At 36.7% G+C, this 26,628-nt stretch overlaps 1 protein-coding gene across 1 annotated transcript in view; it reads left to right on the plus strand.

Moving 5' to 3' along the window:
* The window catches only part of TTC6 (tetratricopeptide repeat domain 6), a 66,101-nt gene that overhangs the window by 18,913 nt on the left and 20,560 nt on the right, over positions 1-26,628 (plus strand). Inside the window, exons 7-21 of the mRNA XM_052783717.1 lie at positions 6,050-6,209; positions 6,709-6,813; positions 7,811-7,912; positions 8,879-8,941; positions 10,846-11,289; positions 12,252-12,283; positions 12,973-13,459; positions 15,094-15,223; positions 16,681-16,856; positions 17,288-17,424; positions 19,546-19,715; positions 21,908-22,028; positions 23,350-23,500; positions 24,908-24,990; positions 26,095-26,171. Coding sequence (XP_052639677.1) covers positions 6,050-6,209; positions 6,709-6,813; positions 7,811-7,912; positions 8,879-8,941; positions 10,846-11,289; positions 12,252-12,283; positions 12,973-13,459; positions 15,094-15,223; positions 16,681-16,856; positions 17,288-17,424; positions 19,546-19,715; positions 21,908-22,028; positions 23,350-23,500; positions 24,908-24,990; positions 26,095-26,171 — 2,438 coding nt within the window. The remainder of the gene's footprint in view (positions 1-6,049; positions 6,210-6,708; positions 6,814-7,810; positions 7,913-8,878; positions 8,942-10,845; positions 11,290-12,251; positions 12,284-12,972; positions 13,460-15,093; positions 15,224-16,680; positions 16,857-17,287; positions 17,425-19,545; positions 19,716-21,907; positions 22,029-23,349; positions 23,501-24,907; positions 24,991-26,094; positions 26,172-26,628) is intronic.

Here is a 26,628-nt window from a genome sequence, read left to right on the forward strand (position 1 = left end):
GAGGGAAATTTCTGCCTGCAGCCCCTGAAAAAAATCTAAGTTCCAGAGAGGGGCAGCAGATTTCCTGTTGGCTAAATCTGTGATTCTTCTTCCATATGAAGGTTTGTAGGAATGTTGTGCACTTAATGCACTTAACAGAGTGTTCCAAATACCATTCTAGGGGAGCAAGTACAAGTGTTGATTCTTGTATGTGATCTCTCTTTTTCTTGAATACCAGTTCTGTATTAAGACACTTTAAAAGATCATCATGTTGGTTTTACACAAGAGATGGTTTGAATATGTTACCTGCATGGTATAGTTTCTGACGCAAAAGGATTTGCTAAACAGAAACATAACAGACCCAGTAGTTGAGGTTTCAGTCCAGACAAATTGAGAGTAGCTATAAGATTTCAATGTATAGCAATGAAAGTAGCAGGTTATGAAATTATCCATTACTTACAGCCTTTAAATCAAAGCTGGATTTCTTTCTGAGGTATATCCTGAGTTTCATCCAGCAAATTGTGAGCTTGATGCAGGAGTACTGATGAAATTTTATTATCTGTATTATTTAGAAGGTCGGGTTGGGTAATGATGATGCTTCTTTCTGACCTTAAAACGTGAATCCATAGATTACCTTATGAAAGTTTTTAGTCATTGAATTCTTTAGATGTAGTCAAGATTACCCTAACCATCAAGGATGGCATTATTTCAGGGTATATGATTAGGCCCTGATGTTTTCCTTTGGTTTTTGTGAGCTTCTGCTTCTGTCAGGAGTTTGGGTAGCATATGAATATCATTCATGGCCATAACTGAAGTCTTTGCTTTTGATTCAGCAGCATTTTCTGTCTGTTGGACAGATACAGACAGAGAATATAAGGACTCAGTGAGAATAAGGACACTGATCAGCATTGTAAGCAGGGGTTTCAGCATACCAGTAACCCAGCCATTAACTGTTTTGCAGGTCATGGTGGAAGAGGATTTAAGGAAATTCTGAGAGAATAGATCGATGGCTGTAGTGAGCTTTTCTCAGGTGTGAGGGGCAACATGAGGGTGGGCAAAAAGATTTTCAAAAAGGAGAAAACCTCAAACTTAGGAAACTGGTGATGGAGTCAGAAGTCAGTGTTGGAGTTAGAAGTCACAAAAACAGAAGTTATCGCTTTACTGATCTAGAGAGAAAAAAGGAAAGGCTGTGAAAGCTTTGAAAGCAGAGGAGCATCTTATATTTGAATGAGCTTCTCTTTTTCTATTACTTCAAAGAATGGGATAACGTTCAAAGCAAGCAATGATCTTTGCAGCAGTGCTTTGAATGAATGTGAACAGAACAAGGTGATGCTTGTCTAGACTAAAGAAATGGATGCTGCAGCAAGCGAGATATGAAATTAGATACCAGACTTTAGCTTTGTAGAGAGATTAGAAAAATACTTTAATTTTAGAATGTTGTGAATGATACCTGTGTTCTGAGTCTGTGTGAATGATGGGATGCTAGCGATAGTGATGAAGAAAGTAAGTAGTGGGGAGGCCATGAAGGTTGAAAAGGGAAAGGCTCATTAGATCCTTATCTTTCAGCCTTGCTGAATTAGCACTGGCAGCTTGACATCCCTAAGAGGAAGATCATCTGATTTTTTGTTGGTGCAGAACACAGTGACGCATCATGCTCCAATTCATTACCATGGAGAGGGAAACTGTACATGGTCTTTGACTAGAACATTACTAGAAATAGAGGAAGAAGAGAAGAGAATAGGGGACAGAACCTCTTGAAATACTCCGGAAGTGTAAGGAATTAGGTGGGAGTGGGACCAGGAGAGATGAACTGTAGAAACTGTGGGAGGATGGGATTTGAAGAAGAGAAAGGTTTGGTTTTCAAAGAAGTAGCCAACAGGTTGAGGAAACTGAGGGTGAGTCTGAGCTTTACGAATCAGTAGAAATTTTTGGGAAGAAATTTTTACATTGAGAGCTACATTCCCCGGAGATGAAGAGAGTTAAAGTTTAAAAAGAAGCCCATACCAAAATTCCTTGCTGAATTTGTTTAGTCCTCGAAATCTAGAAAACTAAATTCTTTGGAGCACTGCCATCTAGTGGCACCATCCTCTACTCTCCTCTTCTGTTTTTAATTTTTAAAACTCGTTGCCTTATGTGAGCCTTGAAGGTCAAAGGTATCATTTACCTGACACTAATTTAGGTCCGTTTAAGCTGTTCACATTTCATTACTGACCTATTCCCTGCATTTAGCTAATTTCACAAATGCAAATGATCGATGTAGGGGTAAGCATGATTTCTGTGTTGTAGATAGTAAAATTCAAATGACTGTCAACTGTTTAAATAGCAATAGATCTATCTTTATTTTTTTTTTTACTAGTTCTGAGTTCTTCTGTGAAAGAATCTTGTTTGACTGTAACAAAGTCCAAAGAAGCCTACAGTGGTAGGGTTTTATGGTAGATCAGATCAAGAAAGCAATAATTTTCTTGCTCTAAAGTCTTGTCTTCACTATGAAAAATATCTACAGGCTTAAAAATATATATAACTTTTCATTGATGTCTGCAAAAAACATCTTGTGGAGCAGGATGTATCAATTTATCAAGATGTAAACTTCCCAAGGTCAGCTACAACTCTCTCCTGGGACTGACTGTATTAAGTTTATTTCATCAGATAGCAAAAATGCCTTGCTTTTGCACTCCTGTTTAATCTTGGTATACTTGGCAGGCATTAGTTATCTGAGAGTTAAAAAAGCTACTTTTCTAGCCATGAAGACAAATATTAAGCTAAATATATTTTTATGAAAGGTATATATGGATAATCAAACCTGTTCCTGGCAGATATCCTACAAAAAATTTAACAGGATTTGTAGCTTCCTGTTATGTTTGTTAAGATTCCTTCATGCAGGAATGCCTGCATCTCCCTGAGACATTCTGATGTACAGTTTTTTACCAGCAGATGGAAACAGAACGATTATATCAGTATTATTATTACTTGGAGCTTTCCTCCATGATGCATCTCTCTTCCAGAAATGAAAAGTCTGAATGTTGTTTTGCATCAAATCACAGTTGATTACTTAGTTTTCAATTCAAGGAGTTTATACTATTTATGGCAAAAGTGCCCTAAAAGAGGGCTCTTTTTATGTTTTTCACTTAAAACACTCTTAACCACCAAATGCTAAGGAATATTTTGATTGCTTTACCTTTTTGTATCTTGTATAACGTCACTTGACATTCCTTTGTGGAGACACCCACCTTGAAGAGTCAGAACCACCTGGGGTGGGTTGACCCTGTCTGGATGCCAGGTGCCCACCAAAGCCTCTCTATCACTGCCCCTCCTCAGCTGGACAGGGGAGAGAAAATAGAATGAAAGGCTCGTGAGTCGAGATAAGGACAAGGAGAGATCATTGACCAGTTACTATCACAGGCAAAACAGGCTCGACTTGGGGAAATCAGTTTAATTTATTACCAGTCAAATCAGAGTAGGGTAATGAGAAATAAAACCAAATGGTAAAAACACCTTCCCTTCACGCCTCTCTTCTTCCTGGGCTTAACTTCACTCCTGAATTCTCTACCTCCCCCCCCCAGCAGCACAGGGGGGACAGGGAATGGGGCTTGTGGTCAGTTCATCACACGTTGTATCTGCCGCTCCTTCCTCCTCAGGGGGAGGACTCCTCACACTCTTCCCCTGCTCCAGCGTGGAGTCCCTCCCACAGGAGACAGTCCTCCATGAACTTCTTCAATGTGAGTCCTTCCCACAGGTTGCAGTTCCTCATGAACTGCTCCAGCATGGGTCCTTTCCATGCAGTGCAGTCCTTCAGGAACAGACTGCTCCAACCACCTGCAGGGTCACAAGTCCTGCCAGCAAACCTGCTCCAGCGTGGGCTCCTCTCTCCACAGGTCCATGGGTCCTGCCAGGAGCCTTCTCCAGTGCAGGCTTTCCCACAGGGTCACAGCCTCCTTTGGGCATCCACCTGCTCCAAGCTGGGGTTCTCCACGGGCTGCTGGTGGCTATCTGTTCCACTGTTAACCTCCATGGGCTGCAGGGGGACAGCCTGCCTCACCATGGTCTTCATCACGGGCTGCAGGGGAATCTCTGCTCCGGCACCTGGAGCACCTCCTCCCCCTCCTTCTTCACTGACCTTGGTGTCTGCAGGGTTGTTTTTCTCAGATATTCCCACTCCTCTCTCTCTTTGGCTGCAGTTGCGAAGTTTCCACCCCACCCCCCCCTGCCCCAAGTATGTTATACCAGAGGCACTATTACTGTTGCTGATGGGCTCGGTCTTGCCCAGTGGTGGGTCCGTCTTGGAGCCGGCTGGCATTGGCTCCATGGGACATAGGGGAAGCTTCTCGCAGCTTCTCACAGAAGTCACCTCTGTAGCCCTCCCGCTACCAAAACCTTGCCATGGAAACCCAATTCACCACCAAATACTTAGATGTAAAGAAAAACTAGGAAGGCCAAACACTTGTCAAAAGTTAGGTTTTCAGTTCCTGTTTTTCTTCTCTTTAAGAAATAGGTTTTTTGTCAAAGCTTCCACTTGAAGAAAGGAACATTCCAGAAAGAGTTCAAGAACTACTCCCAGATCTATAATCTTTCTCTCTGTGTGAGAACTACAGCTTCTGGGCTAGTGCTACATTTTAACGATTCCTTTTTAACCTCCAAATGTACTTCAGAAGGCATTTTGTTTGCTAAATCAAATGGCTGGTTCAGTTATGTTGAGGACACCCCCCCCCCCGTTTATATAGTATTCTGATAATTTACATAGGTCTTAAAATGGAAGTACATTGCAATTAGCATAAATGAGAATCAATATAGCAGATATACGTCTGACAGTGAAATTGCAAGTAACAGAAGTTACACACTTTAGTTCCATGAATGCACAGAGAAACTTCATTATTTAGTGTTTGTAGAAAAACTACCCCAGACCTGACTAACACCAGTAGATGTCAGTGTTGACATATGCCAATGTGTTGAGAAAAGTGTGTTCCATGTAATGTGCATTTTAATTTACATACTTATATGGATACCTGAATATATGAAATTAACTGTTTTTTCTCTTTCTTTTGTATATACATTACATATTTCACCATTTATTGCATTCTGTGTTTGTAGTTGGTAGTACAGTAAGAACTATATAAGTGAGAACTTAATTCTTGTATTATAAAACAAGCTACAAGAAGAATAGCAAAAAATATAAATGTAACCTTCTCTTTGTTAAATAAAAACATTCATTTATAATTTTATATATAAATCCTATAAAATATCTGTTCAAGTGATAATGTTAATAGTTGTTGCTACTAATACCTAAACAGTTTTGCCAGCTTAGTAGTAGTAATAGATCCTTCAAATCTGAATTTCCCTTTAGAGGTGCCAGGAACAAAGGAAATAGAGGTAGAACAGTTATTACAGGATTTTTTTTTTTTTATATATATATATATATGGACATGCATATATAAACATACTTATGAGTTACTGTGTTGTGTAAAAGTGGTCACTGTTTTTGGAAATTGAAACTGTAGATAGATAGGAAATTGGGATGTATAATTACTTCAAACTACAGCTTTCTGAAGTGAAATATTCCTTTTGTGAGGTGTTTGCCATAGGCAGATTTATTTAAAAAAAGGACAAAAAAAAAAAATCAGAATCCAATCACATAAGGTGCTGTTCAAAACCAGCCAGACATTCCTGGTGAAATCAGTTTCTTTTGGCATTTAAGTATATCTGAGTGTAAGCACAGCGCTTGTGTGGTGTATTTGCCATGCATGAAGTTATGCATGTAATGCATTTTGTACTAATTTAGAGCTTAGTGTTATATTTTTCTTGTGACTTCTATAATACACACCATGGACCTGATCATGAAAGTTGTCTTAAAATTATTTGGTGTGTGACTAAAAAAATGACAAGCTTGGCACCAGGTTTCCATTGTATAGTATGTAATTTCAATCTTTAGTTTATAAAACAAAGTTTTATTCATAATTTATTTCTAATTTGATTTAAACTTTACCTAATTTTCTTTGTCTTTAACAACTAAGCTATTTCTGTGCTGTTATTATCTCACATAATCAGAGTAATTTATTCATCTTTTATGTTCCTGCAGAGTTTGTTATGAGGGAGTTCCTATTTCAGAGCAATTCCAGAATAATCGGACAGATGGGATTCACTTTCTTCCCCCTCATACATCAAAAAGTCTAGCGGAATGCCAAAAAATTGCTGAATATTGTCTTAAAAAGCCACAACTGCAACTGTTAGGAGAGAAAGTAAGAAATAATTTTAATAAATGTGTGCTGTATATGCACAATCCTACAAATGAAGACACAAAATCCAGGGGAAAAAAAAGTGTTTTTTTTTTTTTTAATTGTCATGCAACAAAAGAACAGAACACCTTGGAAAGAAAGTTCTGCTGATTTTTTAACATTTGACAATATGCAATATTAAAATGTATATGGAGTTTTTCATCAATGGGGAGGGTTGTTCTGAAATCTCATGTCTCAGTTCTTAATTCCTTCTCTGAAGTAATAAAATATGCTAATGTGCTGATTAATAACAAACAAAAACACTAAAAGAGCAAACCAGGTAGTTCATTCAGGCTGTGGAGCCCTATACCTCATAGGATTTCATTATATTTGGTGGGGTTGTTTTTGACAAAACCATGTTTAGCAGAAAACAGCATTTCATCACCTAATAGTTCAGATTCACTACAGACATTTATAAACTGGGTTTATGTTAGTTGATAACTGCATTGTATTGGTTTTGAAGGTTTCCATTTATCCAGAAGCTTTAAAAATGTTTTGGGCTCCAGCTCCACCAAAATTCTCTGCTCCAATTTCTTCATTAAAGGAAATTTTATTTCCTACGTATGAGGTAAATATTTAAATGTATTTTTAATGTTCCCATCTTTTGCAGAAATATACATCTTTTTCTAACATTATATTTGTTAACTGTAACTGTTGTATATTATGCTGCTATCTTATTAGCATTCTTGTGTTTGTTTATTGTAATCACAGTATATAAGTCATTGTACAATTTGTAATAGTATGTATTGAATAGTATTGTTTCATTTTCTGCAATAATAAAATTTCTGGTAGTAATTATTCTTAATTACCATGTGCTATTATGTTATCTTGCTTAATGTCTTTACATTTATGTTGAAAGATACTTTTGCATAGTTTTTCTTCTGCTATGCTATGCTGGCAGTGATTTCTATTAAAATGTAATAAAATATTTCTTATATTTAACAAAGTCCATTTTAGAAAATGCCAAAGTTTTTGAGCTTTGAAATGTTTTGAATGTAAAATCTCCACTGTGATTACATTATTGGGAGAGATGAGCCATTCATGTAAAAGAGCATGCCTATTGTATGCCTGTATTTGTAGCACTCTGCACCTTCATATGGCAAAGGTTACAGAGAAACTAGCATTTCATGACCAGTTCACACTCCTGTGCAAGAGATAAAGCACACTTATGCATGGATTAATTGATAGCAGGAATAGACCTGACATAGTTCCCCATCTCCTAGCCTTACAATGACCAAATTGAGAGCTCTGGTTATTACTGTATGGACTACTGCGACCTGACATAAATTACCAAAGCTAGAGATAAAAACTTTAGAGAATCAGGTAGCAATAATCGGTTTCCTCAGGTCTCTGCCCCTTTTGCACCATGTAATTCTTGATCGCATTAAAGAATGTGTTCCATCAGAAGCCTAGGATAAATGGCTTCTGTGATGTTGGTCTTGCTCATCATTAATCTTTAGCTCAAATACGTTATAGGCTTTATTTATCTGTTACTATGTTTTCTATAGCTGACTAAAATAATAGTATTGCACATACTCAAATATGCAAATATATTAATATTTCAGAGCAATGCTGTTGAGGATGTTGTATTTGAAGGCTTTTTCACTGATCATGATGAAGAGTTAGAAGCTGAGCAAGATGATCATGATTTCTATGATTATGGGCTGGTGTGTATTATGGTACAATTTTTTTTAATGTAGTACTGAAAAATAAGATTAGCAAAACAATTCGTAGTTTAAAGATCTAGTCATAAGACGAAACATTTCTATGTAGTTGACTTCTAGAAACAATTTTATGTTAGGTATTTGTTCATTTTTTAGTAGTTAGAAAATGCTAAATCTCACTTTCTGAAACTTGAAACCGTGCTTGGGAGGAGTCATTGCATAATTTAAATATGCTTCTTTTTTTGCATTATTATAGCACTAGGTTATGATTTAGGGGAGGGCCTGTGATTATAAATAACAGGTTTTGAGTAATATGACATATCTCAATGAAGCGGCTTACGGGATGTTCCACTATGCCCAGACATCTAAAAAAAATGCAAGAGTCAAGAAGCAGAATAGGGGAAAAGACGTGTTTCCAAGTGTGTGATTTTTTTTTTAATCTAGAATTTGTCTGAATGTATTATTAAAGGATAGGCAAACAATTCTATGCAGGTGATTTTCAAGTGAAAGATTGAAGTGTGGCTCTAAGTTGCAGTGTGGGTCTTTCCAGTTACAGAATGTTCATTGGAAAGACATCTCCATACAGGCAGTAAATTCACAAGATGTTCAACAGTATGGCATATTCACAGTGTGTTCTGAGATTGGAGCATCTACAGCACTGGACCATCTATGTCCACTGACTGCTTGCTCTTTAGCATTAATTTATATGAGCATGTTGAATGTGTCTCAGATTTTTGGACATCTGGCAGTGGAATGGTCTTAAGACATCCAGAAATCCAGGGAAATGCAGTCCTCACTTCACTCTGGCAAAGGTGGGGTTGGTTTTTTTTTGGTGAAAGTACAGATTTGTTTGGACATTAGCTCTATTTTCATCAGTCTCTGCTTTTAAAAGCAGAATGTATCTGAAAGCTTTATTCATATTAGGCTCAGACTAATTCAGACTTATTTTGCTTTTTGTTTTATCTATAGACAAAAAGTTTACTGAGAAGATGCCAATCCTTGCCTGACTTTTCTGACAGTGAGAGCTCAGAGGTATTATTTTATATTTACTTGTATTTGTTCCTGAACTGTGATTTTGTGGAAGAAATTCTTCCACTGAACTGAATTGAGCTTAATATTTTCCTACTAAATGCAAAAGTGAGAGTCTCAGAGGTCTTTTTCAGGTGGATTGGTTACATTAAATAGGAGAACGTAGCTCTGCAATGAGAACCCCTGTTAACTTTACAGGCATTTGGATAGAGATAAGTGTGAGTACTCTGTACTCTAGCTAACCTGAAATGAGTGGGACAACATATCTGAGTAAAGATTTGCAGTATCAGGTCCTTGGATTTCAGATGTATCAGGGCATCAATGTTGTCAAGTTTCCAATCTGTAAAGTGCTATGTACTTTTATGGCTATTGCATACATAAAGCAGCAATAAACCGTGTAAATTTTACAGCTATGCAAAGATGACCTTGGTAGCATTATACAAGTAATATTTTATTAACAAATTTGATTTTGAGTAAGAATTTGAGGAGTATGTATTTATTTAAAACTTCTATAGTCCATAAAGACCTGCTTAAAATGTTGTGACCATGTTGTTTTAAAGACGGACATGAAGCATGGCAGCAGTTCGTATGCAATGATAAATAAAATTTATAATTTAAACACCAGATTTGCAACTTGAAGTAAGCATTGATGCTTGATTTTTAAAATACTAGTTTCATGTTCAAATAGAAGTAGTCTTGTTGAATTCAGCTAGCCATCCTTTAGCAAAACTATGCATAGTTCATGAAAAGAATTTATCAAGTAACAATTTAATATTTATGCAATTTGCAATCAAACTATATGATTTGGTGATGACAGCTAATGGTGGATACATGTAGTGATAAATGATAGCTTTACATTGAGTTTCAGCTTTTAAATAAATCAGTATGAAGCTTAGATTTAAAAAAAAATTATAATTTTCCTAAAGAAAAGTGGCACACTTGTGACATTATTTTTTTTTTATCTTTTCAAAACTCCACAGGGTATAATGCATTACCACAAGGCTGATGCAGTGTCTTTCTAATAAATATACAAATTAAGTGATTCTTAGCAGATGTCTGTAACCAAGCATTGAAAAAGTGCTTCTTTGAGTCTAATTAAAAATTATTCAACATTTTTAAATGCTTCATTTATTTTTTCATTTATTTTATTTATTACTAACAAGTGTTTCTCTCTGTAAATTTCAGGCAGTGGACATGAAATTGCATTTTATTTTCTTTGACAAAGATGTGTTATGCCTAGTATTATAGTGCAAGTTAGTGAACTGGAATTAACAGAAAGACTGAGAAGCAATACATTTGTTATTGCAGATAGTATTTGCTTAGTAATTAATAACAATTAAACACTAGAGGATAATAGTTATTCTTTTGGTTTTGATTTCATCAGGCAATTCAGGGATGGGGGCACAAGGTATGAGGGTGCATAATTCCATTCAGATATTAACTGTGTTTCCATGTAATACAGTTGTACTTCCAAACGTTATACAGAGTCCTCCTGTCTTTTCTTCTGAGTTCATGAATATATCTCAGTTCATCTTTTTGTAAATGTCACCACCAGTGACATACGTTTTTGATTTTAAAATTTAACTTTCCTACAAGGACTAGGGGTATTTAATTCAAATTTCTTGTGATACTTTTTAGAGAAGATTGATTTTAGCCCTTCATGAGCTTCAAATAACTTTGGATTAATATTTCAGATCTCTTTGCTTTGACACATATCCTGAGATATGCAGATCTTTTTTCCCATTAAATACTATAGGTTTTTTTCAGCAGTGTAGTCCCCATATCGCTCTTTTTTTTCTTTACAATTTTATACAAAATAAAATCCAGTCCATTACAACTAAGGAAATCTGATATATAAATCTTATTTCAAATGAACATCTAAATAAATTGTTTCCTTTTTTTAACAGACAAGTTTGATTAAAAGATCAGTCTCAGCTCTGGAGATGACTGCTTTCAAAGATGAAACTACATTAAATATGTCAGCTAATTTCAAAACCAGCATGAAAGAGTTGAAGGTTATGAAGCAACGGATAGCTGAGTCAGAGGTTGAGACAGAGATCGGGAAAAGCTCCCCTACCAAGCATCTATTGCATGAAATCTGTGACGATCCTCAGTCAATGCAAACAGACATACCAGTAGAAAAAACGCCTGCTTTGACTGGACAAGAGGATAGTGAGAATGACATTGTTCTTGTGGAGCGATCTCAAAAGGCTGGGATTAAATACACTGTTTTCCCAAGAAGAAAGAAAACAAAGAAATCAAAGAAAATAATAAACCCTAGAAAATTAGAAGCTGTGATTAAGAAATTAAGTCAACCCCCAAAGATTCTTAAAAGGTTTATTTTAATTAGCGTATTGCCTTTTTAAAGAATGTATTTTAATTTGTAGCCATATTATCTAATTACAGGTTTTATCTTTTTTTTAATATTAAATATTGCTCTGAAATTAAGTAATAATAGTTTAGTTATTTAGGAATAATATACTTTTTTTTAATGCAAAGAAAAAATACGTACTGCTCAGGTATCTTTAGAACATTTAGTATGTATTATACTTTAAATGGAAATGGTGTTGCTTAATGCAACAACAGAAAAAGTTTTATCTAAGTATAAATGCATGATTAAATTGTCAAGCTTCTGAAAGACAAGTGGAAAATTCTAAGTTCTTAGGAAACCAAAATGCTAGGCTGGACTAACCTTCTTTGTACCATGAAATTTGTAGATTACATCAAACAAGTAGTTTGCTTTTTACCTTTTGTTTTCATGTATCACTCTAAATATTTTCCTAGTGAATGTTTACTATTTACATACTTCAGATATGGGATACCTTAGAAAATATTCAAGTATTAAAAAAAAAAGAAAAGAAATTCACGTTCTTGCTAGATTTTTGATATTTCTTAAATACTTATGCTTGAAGTGTGACCTGCAAAAAAACCCCAAATGTTGTCTATTTTTGTGTACAGTCATATGTGTCCACATTGTACTTACACTGATGCTCAGGCCTGGTCCTTCAGGCCAGCTTTCCATTCAGCTGCTTCTTTTTTCAGCTTTTAGGCACCTTTTAGTAGGTTTATTCTTAAGAAAATCAAAGATACTTAAATGGTGTGAAATACTTTTATGGTGAGCTGTGACTAAGCGAGAAGTTGTCTTTTTTCCAAAGTCTTGTTTTAGACTGGGGTACTGTATGTTCTTTGCTGTCTAAGGCTTTCATATCAGTTTTGCTAAACCAAAGAGATTTCATCTTTGTACTATTTTGCATGTCTCTCGTGCATGGGCCTGCTACATTTTTTATTTAATTTCCTTTTTTTTTTCTAGTAGGATCCTTATGTACAAAATATTATGAATATTAGGTACACAGTATTATAAATATATGTATATGTATAAAATATTTTCTCTGTATTCCCCTCTGGTATTCCCTTCTGTGTTAGCAAGGCTAGTATTGTTTATGATAAAGATTTAGTGTTTCTGTTAAAGTCTTCAGTTTCTTTCACTTTGATGTCTCAGAGCAGATGTTGATATTGAACATTTGTGAAGGTTCTCATCTTGGAAGTTACGAATTTTCCCAGATTATCATTTTGGAAATGTCCTTGTAAACTCAAGTGCTTGCTTTCACCTCTGGGTGGTGCTTCTGCTTATATTCTCATGGCCTCTTCCTAATATCATTGGGATCTATCATTGATATATTCATCCATCTAGGATTTATCATCATTTAGCCAGGCTGATAACTGTCCACTATGAAATATCATCCTTTCTTAGGTTTAGTATTGTCCTCGTAAACCTAAATTAGAAGCTTTTGGAGGAAATAAGCATACAACTGCAAATAAGTGCTGAACATTCTGGGACATAAATGATTCAGAACAATTCTGCTTACCTGCGGCTTCAGTAATGGTTTTTGATAAATGGCTGATAAGTTAAAATATTATCATTAACAAAAGAGCTAACAACAGGTTTTTGAATAGTTGTTGACTGGCAAATTGCAATTTGATATCGTTAATATATCTGGGAAACTTTAGTTAATTGTTAATACATTTTTCCTTAGGTCTGTGTCTCTGGGAAGGCTTTCTATTTGTGATAAAGTCAGTACCGAGGTGTCTTCAGCAATCAAACAATATCAGAGCCCCAGCATCCCTTGTTTGTTAGATTTTGAGAAGTTTGCAAAAGTGAGGGGTGGAATTCCAGAAGAAACTTCTGCTCGCATGTGGGTCAGTGGAATCTGGAACTGCTGGTTTGATGAAACTTTCCCTCCTAGTGGGACTGCTTCTGAGGAGAAGGATACTGAATTACTAAAAGGAACTGAGATGGTGGACTCTCAAGAAGCAAATCTACAAATCGAACTAGTTGACTCAATACAGCCTGTTCTTCTTGAAGGAGCAACAGTTAGTATTGAAGATTTAGAAAAAGAAGTAAGAAGACTGTCTGAGCTAATAGAAAAGGAAGAGCATCCTTCAGCTTTTCACTACTGCAGGCGTGGAGCAATACAAAGAAAGTTAGGCAAGTTAAAGTCAGCTATGGATGACTTGGAAAAAGTAAGTTTAATGCCAAGTTTTACTTCTATCAAGCACTTTTTTTTTTTTTAAATTGAGTTTCTGAGTCCTTCAACAGGTGAAGAACTAGAAGCAGGAGAGCTGATAACTAGCTGAGTGCTGCCACCTTTTACCTCTGTATGATAGCATGATCCAAGTTTAGTCCCACAAGAATGAAGGCTCTTAATAAACTGTGTTTATTTACCCCAGTATTCTCCAAGCACCATAATGTTTCTTTGGAGACCCTTGCTCAGGATACAACACTCCTAAATAGAGTTGGAGGTAGGATAGACAAAAAGGACAGAAAGTCTTTTGCTTCAAGTTTTGTTGCTGGCAAAGCTGACAAATATTTTTTTAATATCTGCAAAAGCATAGTAAGCAAATACATTTAAAAGTCGTGTATTTCCTGTTTAAACTATCGTTTGACAATAAGATTTTATACAATACTACTAGTGTTTTTCTATGTATGCTTATTTTTTCAACACTTTTAAGTTCCCTTTATAGTGCTACAAACCTGCCATTACTTCCACCCAAGACCCTGCACAACTAGAAAGAAACAACCAAAACAATAAAAATGTTGCTGAAAAAAACAGAAATAAAAAGAAGATTTTTAAAGTCTATAATTTAAACTTGGAAGCTGTAAAAGCTTTCAAAGGCATTCTTTAAGCAAAGGTATAGTTCTGTATGTTTGTGAAACCTGGGTAGAGAAGTCATGTGTTGTACTTTTGGTATAGTATTTTCATTGTCATTTAACATCTTTATTACACACAGCTAGTCATAAGCAGATTGGGACCCCAAAGTACTTCATCCTATATATAATGTTGTAGAGCAAAAGATGTGCTTCTTTCCTTAACCAACATCTCGGCTTTTAACATAGCATTTGGTGTTTGGAGAGGCAGTCCTCAGCAGCTGCTTTGGGGTTCAGAATCCTTGTACTGGAGTGCTTGATAATGCAAGATTTAACCAGATCTTTCATGTTGATATTACTCTGTGGGAGTTATTACTGCTTGGGAACTAACTGGGCATCGGTCGGCGAGTGGTGAGCAATTGCATTGTGCATCGCTTGTTTTGTGTATTCCAATCCTTTTATTATTATTGTCATTTTATTATTGTTAGTACTATCATTATTATTTTCTTCCTTTCTGTCCTATTAAACTGTTCTTATCTCAACCCACGAGTTTTACCTTTTTCCTTCCGATTCTTTCCCCCATCCCACTGGGTGGGGGGAGAGTGAGTGAGCAGCTGCGTGGTGCTTAGTTGCTGGCTGGGGTTAAACCACCACACTTTCAAATAGAAGAATTCTGATTTCTAGAAATAGTTCAGATAACTATTTTAAACAAATCATCAAACATGGTAATATCCCAGCTGATTAATATTTTGTGCTGAATATTCTGGTAGCTTGGACTCTGATTCTGCATATGCGTAAGTACATGATTCTTTTAAAGAAACAAGTGACATTAGTAAAATTTTTCAGATTTTTAGGTTAAATTAAAGTTTGTCAGTCTAGGAATTTTCTTAAAAAAATAGTAATAACAATTTCAGTGCAAAAATTTTCTCATTTCCTATGTACTGTTGTTAGCACATTTGACAAGTTCCTTCTGCAATATAAAAAAAATATTTACTTATTTTGTTTATAGGCTATAAGCCTAGAACCACTGCTGCTTGATGCTTACTGGCATAGACATTTGATTTACCTCTTTCAAGACAGAATTTCTGCTGCTTTGGATGACCTGAATTTTATAACTAAATGGAGCAAAAATAAAGCAGGTAAGTAACTATTGAAGTGTAGCTTAACAGTTATTTTTTTCATGGTGTTTTTTTCTCTAGTTGCCTTTGGCCTTAGTTCTGCAAATGTTTTTGTATGTCTTTAACCTTGTCAGTTGTTTTATCCATGTTATACAAAGCAGACATGAATCTTCAAAGGCTTGGAACAGAAGTTGGGTTTCTAAGGCAAAAAAAAGTACTTAATTTTAGTGTGTTTTTAAAAAATGCAAAAAAAAAACCAAGAAAAAAGGAAGACTGATGGAAATTGTATCCATTAATTTAATGTGGAAAGCTGATAACAAGCCTGTAATGGAGACAGTGTGCTATTGTGCTTCAGGTCAGCCCAGTTCTGCCATACTCTGTAAACTGGGAAGGAGGAGCTTAAAAGGGGAAGATACCACCTGGTTGACAGGCCAGACCCTGCAGGTCAGGGGAAGTGCTTCCCAGGTTGTGATGCTGCACCTCCAATACTTTGTCCAGTTTTGGAACCCCTGGTATGAGAGCGACAAGCTGGAGAGAGTCCATTAGAAATCCATTAAGATGGTCAGTGGTCTGGAGCCTAAGTTCTATAAGGAAAGGCTGATGGAGATGAGTTACTTAGCTGGGAGAAGGTAAGGCTAAGAGGGAAATCTGTTCTCAGCTACATAATTCGTGGTAACAGAGAAGACAGAGTTGGACTCTTCAGAGAGATGCACAGCAAAACAGGAGGCAATGGTCACAGGTTGCAACAAAGGAAATTTTGATTGGACATGGACTTGGAAGACACCTTCCCCCCACGCCCCTTCTTCCTCTACCTTTTTTTTTTTTTTTTTTTTTTTTTGATGCTGAGCATGACGTTATATGGTAAGGAATATCCATTTGGCCTCCTTAGGTCAGCTGTCTCAGCTGTGTCCCCTCCCATCTTCTTGCCCACCTCCAGCTTACTTGCTGGGGAGAGGGTAGAGTGGGGGAAAAAGAAAAAGAAAGCCTTGCTACTGTGCAAGCATTGTTCAGCAAGAGCTAAAACGTTGTGTAATCAACACTGTTTTAGTCACAAATCTGGAACACAGCACCCTATGGGCGATTATAAAGAAAGTTAACTCTATCCTGACCAGACCCAATACAGCGGGATAAATATTGCGTGGGCCCATTTAAACTAAATCTCTTTATATTTGTTTGTGGTCAACACTAAATGGCTTGATGGGCCATTTCTACAGAGCTCTACAGAGAGCAAAGATTTTTAGTACCCATGAATCCAGCAAGAGCTATCAGTTTACAGCTGCATGGGCTCCACAATTGAGTACACAGCTATAGCTCTAAACTTCTGAGTTCTGTTGCTCAGATTAAAACAGGACTTCCTTTTTTTTTTATAATCTACTGTTCTATTTCTACTGCTTGTGTTAATTACCTTGTAAAGAAGAAATGACTTATTGTTCTGGACTGCTGAATAGTGCCTTTTATATTTTGGGTGGTTGTTTCAGATACATACCTGTCAATGGCTGAAATTTACAGGAAACAAGGTGATAATACATTGGCAATCATCAGTTATAGCTCTGCAATACAATGTAGCCCTACAGATGATGACATTTATTTTAGGAGAGCTGAGTTGTATTTTGAGGAAAATCAATTGTTATTGGCCATGGATGATTATGCCAAAGTAAGTTCACTTTTTTGTGTTGTTACAATAATGTAGTAACTTTGTGTAGCCTTAGTAAAAGTAAACTGTATTTGGATATATCTGGTAAGTAGCTTGAAGAACAGATATCCTTTCAAGTAAGTGATGTTTAAAAAAAATCAGTGCTATGGAAATAAATAAGTAATTTCTGTTACTCCTGCCAGCTAATTCAATAAATTACTGAATGTCTACAAATTATCAGCCACTAATAAGCTTGCATCACTACTTTTTTATTTCACTTTACAGTTAATGGAAATGACAATAAACATTAAAGGACAAAGGCATAAAAAAAGAAAATCTGAGAATAAAATAATATATTATTTTTATGCTTGGTTAAGACTTCTAATCATTAGAAATAATAAGAAGGAGGAGTAACATAATGTACTATTTTTCATTATAATTTTTCATTATAGTGTTTTCAGTGTAACCCTAAAAGAACAGATGCACTTATGAAACATGGAATACATTTCTTTCACCGTTCAGTTTTGCCTACAGCTATTCAGGATTTTACAGCTGTGATCAAGGAAGACCCCAGCAATGCTCAGGCAAGGTAGAATATATAGTTTGACAAAAGTATTTGAATTTTAAGTGGATTATTAAAAGAATATAAATATGTAAAAGACTGAATATGCATTAAACAATAATAAAGCACTTGCATTTCCGAAGAGGTGTCTAATAGAAAAAGAATAAGACTTCTAGGCCATGATATTCATTGGGGAATCTTTGTATTGCTTTAATGACTTTGGATTAGTCCCTAGACCTTAATTTAACTAAGCACAGAACCATGTGCTTAGATCTAACTGGAGTAATGCAAATATAGAGTAAGTTGGACTTAAGCACGTGCATATGTGCTTTGCTCTAAAGAACTGGATTTAAATACATGCTCAAAGTGAAGAATGTCCTTATGGATTACATAGTTCTATGCCTAATTTCCATTGGTTGCCTTGACACTTCTAGTTTTAGCATTATGCTGAATTAATGTTTTCTGTGAAAAAAATTGAACTATGGATGAGAAGCATCTTTATTTTTGAATTATAACAATGATTTTGAGATTTGACTTACAAAGTCCAAAAAAAATTTATATGATTTCCCTACTAGAAAATGTGACTTCTACTTAATATCATTCCTGCAAAGATTTACATTCTGTTTATACTCTATTCTGGATTCATGAAAATAGAGGTAAAATAAAAATAAAAGCAGATATTCAATACCAGATTATGATACCAGAATTTAGGTGTCAGCTTGCTGTATCCATGGGATGTAGGTGTCTAAGCAGCCATTATCACCAAGGACTCTAATCAATACAGTTAGTAGACTTCAGGTAGACTGAATATAGACTCTTCTATAAAGCCTGGAGATCTGTTCAGCTAAACAGAGAGTAAGTGTATATTTTTGGATGAACTGAACTGCTCTCATTTCCTTGGATTGTATTGACTAGATCTCCATCAACTGTAACGGAAAGTCAGACACCTAACATATGTTGCAGACATCTACAAATTGACACCTAAGTTCAGATGTCTTATTCTGGAACTGATCCCCATCCAAACTGAATAGAAATGGCTAGGGAAGCATTCCCTTATGTGTATCTTCTACCTGTCAGCCCATTTCCTTCATCACAGGGAACCACAGCATCATGCAAAGCTTTCTTATGACATTAGGTTCCTGTGCTACTAAAGTAATTTACAGATGTTCCTTAAGACTCTGACTTTGAAATAAAATCTTGAAGCAACATAAAGCTGCATTTGGCTTCCTGAAATCCACTAGTTCATTGAGGCTTACATGTTGATGTGTGGGCTCTGTGAATAGTCCTAGTGAGTATGATTAGTATAAGTGCCTTGTGTTTGTGTTAAGCACGTGATTTAAATTCTTGAGGAACTGACTTTACTGCGTTAGATTGAAAAAGGATTAGTATATATTTTGCATGATAACTCTACATAGAAGTGGGATGTGGCATAAGACCTGCTTAATATGTGAAAGCTATCTTCAGTAATACAAAAAGATAAGTTTTATGTATTACATTTTGCATTGATAAAATAATTTGACAGCCATTGCTGTCTATTCACACTTTTTCACATGTGCTTGTGATTTATCTTGTTTAAATATATTGCTAGCTTCCTGAATTTGAGGGATGAATAGTGTAAAATAGTAGGATCTGATTTTGTAAACTTGTCTGTTTGAAAGAAATATTGAAGAATAGAATGGATGTTTTCAGAAAGCTTTAATAGTAATGAGGGCAGTTTTCTTTTTTTTCTTTTAAATCAGATTTAACAAAATCCATACAGGAACTGCTGCACTAATGGACTATGGAACTTGGAGAGTTCCATTCAACTCTGTGATGTCCAAAGCTGATACAGGGTTCTATTATATTGAACTTGGTTTATGCGAGTGCAGTGATCTACCTATACAGTATAGATTACCAGGCTTTGTTACTTCAGACTTGCTTTATTAAATTCAGAAATAAAATTGAATGTTTATTCTATATTTCTACAGTTTTTTCCTGAATAATTACTTGAAGGTAGCATGACAAAAACAGTGGAAGAACTCTTGATATTAAGTTGACTCAACCTGTTAATATTAAATAATAGTCTATGACTTCACATTGTGACTTCATTCTGTAGGTATAATTTTCTAAGGGAAATTATATTTAAAGAGAAACTTTCTTCCTTATTAGGCTGTATCGAGGAAGAGCATATGCTAAGCAGCAACAATACAGAAATGCAATACAGGACTTAGCAGCAGCGGTTCATCTAGACCCTTCTTGTTGGTTAGCATTCTACTATAGAGGTTGCATACTACGACAAATTGATCCAAAAAGAGCTGTGCAGGACTTCAGTGTTTCTGGTATTGTTTGTTTCTTTTAATGGTGTGTATGTTTATCATTAAAAAGAAGAATGACAATTCACTAGTAAATACTGTACTGCAATGTAACACAGATATTTCATGTTGCAAACATTGAAATGTATGGTTGTCATTCAGTGTTTGGTAATAACTTGCTCTTTTTCATTTCTATTAAGTTTGCTCTTAGACATTGTGGTAGGTTGACCCTGGGTGCCAGATGCCCACCAAAGCTGCTCTATCACTCCCCCTCCTCAGCTGGACAGGGGAGAGAAAATATAGCAAAAGGCTTGTGGGTCAAGATAAGGACAGTTTAATAAAGTGAAAGCAAAGAAAAACAAATGATGTTATTCTCTACTTCCCATCAGCAGGCGATGTCTGGCCGCTTCCTGGGAAGCAGGGCTTCAGTACGTGTAGTGGTTGCTCCAGAAAACAAAAATGCCCCCTTTCTGTGTCCCTTTACTTAGCTTTTATAGCTAAGCTGACGTCATATGGTATAGAATATCTGTTTGGTTAGTTTAGGTCAGCTGTCCTGGCTATGTCCCCTCCCAAGATCTTGCCCAGCCCCAGCCTGCCATTGAGGGGGGCGAAAATGTTGGAGAGACAGCCTTGATGCTGTGCCAGCACTGCTCAGAAGTAGCCAAAACACTGGTGTGTTATCGACACCTTTCTAGCTACCAATGCAGAGCACAGCACTACGAGGGCTGCTATGGGGAGAATTAACTCCATCTCAGCCAGACCCAGTACAGACATTGGCTCTTGCTGCTTGTTTTTCTTCAGTTATTTTGCCTCTGCTTCCTAAGCTTTTCTGCTTCACTTTTAACAATTCAGGTGGGTGTAACTGAGAATTACAAATATGTCTTGAAGGTATTTCGTGCCACAATGAACAGTTTCTGTTGTGATCTAATATGTTTTGTTATGGTTTATCTATGATATTTTATAAAACTCTAAGAAAACTACAATAAGAAATAATGTGCAAATAAGTTGCATGGATGTATTGGTTTTGTGTGGCAAGGTTTTGGTAGCGGGGGGGGTTACAGGGGTGGCTTCTGTAAGAAGCTGCTGGAAGCTTCCCCTGTGTTCGACAGAGCCCATACCAGCCGGCTCTAAGACAGACCCGCCGCCGGCCAAGGCCGAGCCAATCAGCGATAGTGGTAACGCCTCTGTGATAACATTTTTAAGAAGGAAAAAAGTTGGGACGGCGGTATTCGGCAGCCGGAGAGAGGAGTGAGAACATGTAAGAGAAACAACCCTGTGGACACCAAGGTCAGTGAAGAAGGAGGGGGAGGAGATGCTCCAGGCGCTGGAGCAGAGATTCCCCTGCAGCCCGTGGTGAAGACCATGGTGAGGCAGGCTGTCCCCCTGCAGTCCATGGAGGTCCACGGTGGAGCAGATATCCACCTGCAGCCCGTGGAGAACCCCACGCCGGAGCATGTGGGTTCCCGAAGGAGGCTGTGACCCCGTGGGAACCCCGCACTGGAGCAGGCTCCTGGCAGGACCTGCGGATCTGTGGAGAGAGGAGCCCACAGAGCAGATTTTCTGGCAGGACTTGTGACCCCGTGGGGGGCCCACGCTGGAGCAGTCTGTGCCTGAAGGACTGCACGCTGTGGAAAGGACCCATGCTGGAGCAGTTCGTGAAGAACTGCAGCCCGTGGGAAGGACCCACGTTGGAGAAGTTCATGGAGGACTGTCTCCCGTGGGTGGGACCCCACGCTGGAGCAGGGGAAGAGTGTGATGAGTCCTCCCCCTGAGGAGGATGAAGCGGCAGAAAATAACGTGTGATGAACTGACCGTAAACCCCATCCCCGTCCCCCTGTGCCGCTGGGGGGGGTGGTAGAGAATCCGGGAGTGAAGTTGTGCCCGGGAAGAAGGGAGGGGTGGAGGGAAGGTGTTCTGAGATTTGGTTTTATTTCTCATTACCCTACTCCGGTTGATTTGTAATAAATCAAGTTAATTTTTCCCCAAACTGAGTCTGTTTTGCCCGTGACGGTAATTGGTGAGTGATCTCTCCTATCCTTATCTCGACCCACAAGCTCTTTGTTATATTTTCTCTCCCCTGTCCAGTTGAGAAGGAGGGGGAGTGATAGAACAGCTCTGGTGGGCACCTGGCGTCCAGCCAGGGTTAACCCATCACAATGGAGTAACTGAAATATATGTGAATATCTGAACAGCTGATTTTTATTCTCCCTCTCCCACAGTACTCATCAATGACACTCAGGAAAATTTCTGTTCTTTTCTTCATCGTGGGATTGTTTACTTAGAACAGTGTCAATGGTCCCTGGCAATCTGTGACTTTGAAAGTGTCCTAGCTTTGGACAGGTGATTGGACTTGAGAATTTTAATATATGTTGTTTGTATTCTGATTATCTGGGGGCATAAAAGTACTAATAAAGGAAAATAGAATCAGAACCATTATTCAGCAAATAGACTGGAATTAAACCACACAAAACCATAATGTCTTCTTTTAGTATCTTTTGCCTCATTTACTATAGTCTGAGTATAATAAAAATAATTATTAATGTATTTAAAAATTAATTTTTATTTTGCCTTACATGGCAACTTGCCAAATAAATTATTCAGGTCTGGCAGACAAAAGATGAAACTGAAGTCGTAAGTAAAGTTGACTACTCATGCCAATAATAATTTCGTTAGTCTTTTGGGAGGGAATGTGTCCACAATGCAGGTAAAAAGTCAAACTACTTTTTTTTCCCAAAAGAAAATGCCATAATGTTTTCTTTAGCAAAAGCTAGTAAATGGTGTCCCTGAACTAAAATTTTTAAAAATGCTGTTTGTGGTCCTTGATAGTTGATGACTGAAGCTGATGTGGTTTGTCTGAATTGCATTTCTTCCTACCACTTAAAAATACTTCAGAAACAGATTATATCTGTAGCAGCCCTGCCATGCAAATGGCCTTACAATATGCAACAAGCCTCCCATACCAGTTAGCTGCATTAATTGCCTTACTCTAAAGGTACTGAGTTCTTGTTCAGTCTTGGGCAACCTCAACAGTCCTGTCTTGAGCAAAGGCTTCCATTCTAATCTGTGGCAGGCCTAAAGACTCCTCAGCTCTTCCTTTGTCTTGGTTCTGCTATAGGAAGTCTTGAACTTTGCCTAAAAACAGTCTGCAAGAGTGGGCTGCACAAGATATTGCAGATCTTGGAAACCCAGGTCTCCCTAGCAGCTAGCCAAGTGAAATGATAGAAAATAAGGGACAGGCTAGATGGCAAATGTGTAAGCTTTGTCAGTCTTTTAAAACTACAATGTGTTTTTAGTGTTGAAGAATTCAGTATTTCTCGGTCTATTCAGTGTATACAAAATTACCAGCTAGCTCTATTTCTAGTCCAGCTTCTACGACAGAGACTTGTCATCATTTCTTCACAATTCACATTTGGAGTGCTGTTTTTGGTGATCAGGGAGCCTCTACTGAAGCTTTCAAGCTTTCTAGCTTTCAAGCTACCGAAATGGTGGGTTTTTTTAATGAGCTATCTCCTCTGCTGGCAATTACAGTTCTTTAGCTCAGTGTGATCACAGAATAGATGTGTGGTAAATGTCATAAAAGTAGATGAAGCTGATGTAAGCTGTGGTTAATACAATGACATATTTTGTGCAATAACAAAAGGAAAAAAAATTCTGTTTTTAGGTCTGTCATCTTTGCTTACCTAAATATTGGTTTGATACTGCTGTTGCATCTTGATCAATGCTATGAAGCTATTCGACAGTTTACTAATGCCATTGAAATTGATCCTCTCAATGTTCGAGCCTATGTATGCAGAGCGCAAGCATATCATAAGGTAATAAATTCCTTTTGCTTTTGTTTGCCACTTAATATAGCTTTATTTATATTTATTGTTGTTGTGGGGATTTTAATACTTATGCCTTGGTGTTATACAGGTGTTAGAACCTGCTTATAGCTATGTTTCAAGTAGTCCTTGTCAACATAATGGAATTACATGCATTGCAATTGTAGAATATTGTTGCCATGTAATGCAATGACACAAAATATTTCAAGTGTCATTTTATCTTTTCTACATCAGTGTACATCTAATCTGAGCTTTAATACATTTTTTTGAAATATATTTCAAAACTATTTTTTTGAAAATATGTATTTTTAAAATATAGAACCCCACATTTTGAAATATGGTGTTTTCTAAACAGAATTTTCTTGAGAATACTTATTTTTCAGGAAACTCAAATTTTCTTCCCCATAAATGGGAGTGAAAACATCTTCAGTATTTTATTTACTGTGAAACAGAGTGTATTCTACTTCTGCATGGGATTTGAGAATAATTTCTGCTAGCAGTTGGGTTTTTGAGACCCTCTCAGGAGTACAAGGAATGGAGTATTCAATGTGACCTAAGTTGTGTAGATTTCATTGGCAGAATTCAAACAACTGTTGTGTCTCACAGTGCTTAGTTTGTTTTCAAAATGTTTTGAGAAATTGCTCACACTGTTCTTTTTCTTCCACGACTAAAGGAAACGGCTTTTAACTCAGAGTCTAAGTGGATTAATGATATTCTTTTTTTTGATATTGTCTTTTAAGAACTTGTGCCTGATAGTTTATATTAGAGGTCATCCACTAATGCTCAGGTTGCTTTTGTAGGGGTTTTTTTTGTGTTTTTTTGTGGGGGTTTTTTGGGCTTTTTTTTTCTTTTTAAATTTCAATGTAAAGCAGTAAAATAAAGCTCCATACATGCATTCCATTAATGCTGTTCTTTAATGAGAGTTTGAGTTAGCAGCTATCCCAGCTGGATGAATCAGTCCTTGGGATCTTCACTGTAATGATCTCCTTTCTCCTCAGCATCTGATGCACGCTGAATGGGACCACATGCACAGACACTTGAAAAATAAATGCAAATTCATTACAGCAATGAAGATTCATCAGGACATATGTGCATGTGGATCTCATGACCTAGTCTCCTTCCCAATAGTCCACACTCTTCTTTGGATTTTGGAAAAGTAAAGAAACTGCCTGGAGTTTGGATTTACCCTGTGGGAAAGTATGGAAATATGTAGCGTAAATGTTTCAGATCTTTATTAAAAACATGTTGAGCTCCTTTATAGAGGGCATACGTGCCCTGTGAGTTGTTACTATGTGGGCATTGCATCCTGCAGAACTACATTTATAGAAATAGTAATTGTGTTTCCAAATTGTGTTCATATTAGCAATTGAATTGCTGTTTGTTCTTTATAAATTGCAGATTCATAATTTACCAAATGCTGTGAAGGATATAAACCGAGCCATTCATCTTTATCCAAATAAATCACAACTTTGCATATTAAGGTAGGAAAGTGATTAGCTGAGAACTGCACAGATACCTCACTTCTAAAAAAAATTCCATTTGGAATGCTCTTGGGAGCTACCCTTGTATTCTTTGAAACCTGCTCTGAATGGGTTTAAAAAAATGTAGTATTTTCATAGCATTTCCAGACCTGAAGAACTTAATCTGCATAGTGTCACCCAACTATCGTAATTGTTACCTTGGAGGGAGGAACCTTGTTTCATATACAGGATTCTGCTCTTTAAGGTACATGTAGTTTCTGGGGAAAAAGAAGTAAATAGGTGCCATGACAAAAAAAGCAAGTCTGAACCTTTAAAAATTTAATAATTGTAAATGTTTTCCCCAAGTGGATGAGTCCTTCACTGATTTGTCTGCAGAATCCACATAATGGAAAGAATGTGGAGGATTAAGTCCAGGCCAATTTAGGTTCGAACTATTCTTCTTCCCCATCTTCAGCCCAGTGAGAAGTAGTGACCTTTACCAAGACTAAAAAATAAATTACTAGATAAACCTGTTTCCTCCCCTGAAAAGCTGTAAGAACTAAGGAGGAAATGCTAGGATATTATTCCTCAGGTGTATTAGGAGAATTAGTTACTATGTTCCAGTAAATAATACTGTATTTTCCCAGTTTTAAGAGTGGGTTTGCTCAGCTTGTCTCTCAGTGTGGTTTGGCTAGCATAACCTCTTATACTGATGCCGATATCTGAAGAGGCAAAAAATTGTCCTTGAAAACAGAATGTATCTATCAGCTATCAGTCTGTGGTGGATTTTACAAACAATATTATTAAGATTATTGTTGCAGTTCTTGAGATTGTAAGGATTACTGTCTGTGGAATCCAAAGAAAATGTATTTTTGTAACTCCTATAGTCTGAAGAGAGGCAAGCATATAATTTCTTGGTACTGTGATGTGAGAGAAAAAATTAAAAATTTGTCAGATATTTCTGATTAAAAAAAGGGAAAAACTTTGGATGTTTTTATTGGAAGGCATTATTTTTCCTTTTTCTCTTTTTATACTAGTGAAAACATATTTCAGTAGTATTTGCACTTTGAAAGAAATGCTTGGAAATAGTTTTACTAATTACATCCAACAAATATTTCATTACAGGGGACAGTATTTAATGGAGTTGAAGAAAGATGAGCTGGCAAGTTTATGTATTCACCAACTTGCAGAAATGGATGAAGGTAATGTCAATTTCATCAATTTTCTTAGGTAGTTGTGAACCATGGCAACAGTCTGTAACCAAGGAATTGTTCAAAAAAATTAAGTTCAAGCATGCAAATAGGTTAGTTACTATGAATCAGCTAAAATATAGGAACTTATTATCTAGAGTATTTTGTTTGCATGTCTGAAGCCCTTAAAGGTAATAATGGTGTACACTATTGCCTGTATTATCACCTGTGATTTCAGAATTTCCTTTATCTTTTGAGTTCTTGTTTTTTATTTCTACCTTTCAATATTGGTAATTTCTGCTTTAAAGGAATATTGAGTAAGGATTCTGTTCTGTTCTTATGTACAGTCTTTCCTAACAAAATATCAAATAGCTTTGGAACTGAACCTTCCCAATGTGTTTGAACAGTAAAAGTGTTGCAGTATAGTAGTTTCTTGTTATGTGCTGGGCATAAAATGGCAGTGTTCAGT

This window comes from Harpia harpyja, chromosome 3, assembly GCF_026419915.1.
Source record: "Harpia harpyja isolate bHarHar1 chromosome 3, bHarHar1 primary haplotype, whole genome shotgun sequence".
Taxonomy (NCBI): Eukaryota; Metazoa; Chordata; class Aves; order Accipitriformes; family Accipitridae; genus Harpia; species Harpia harpyja.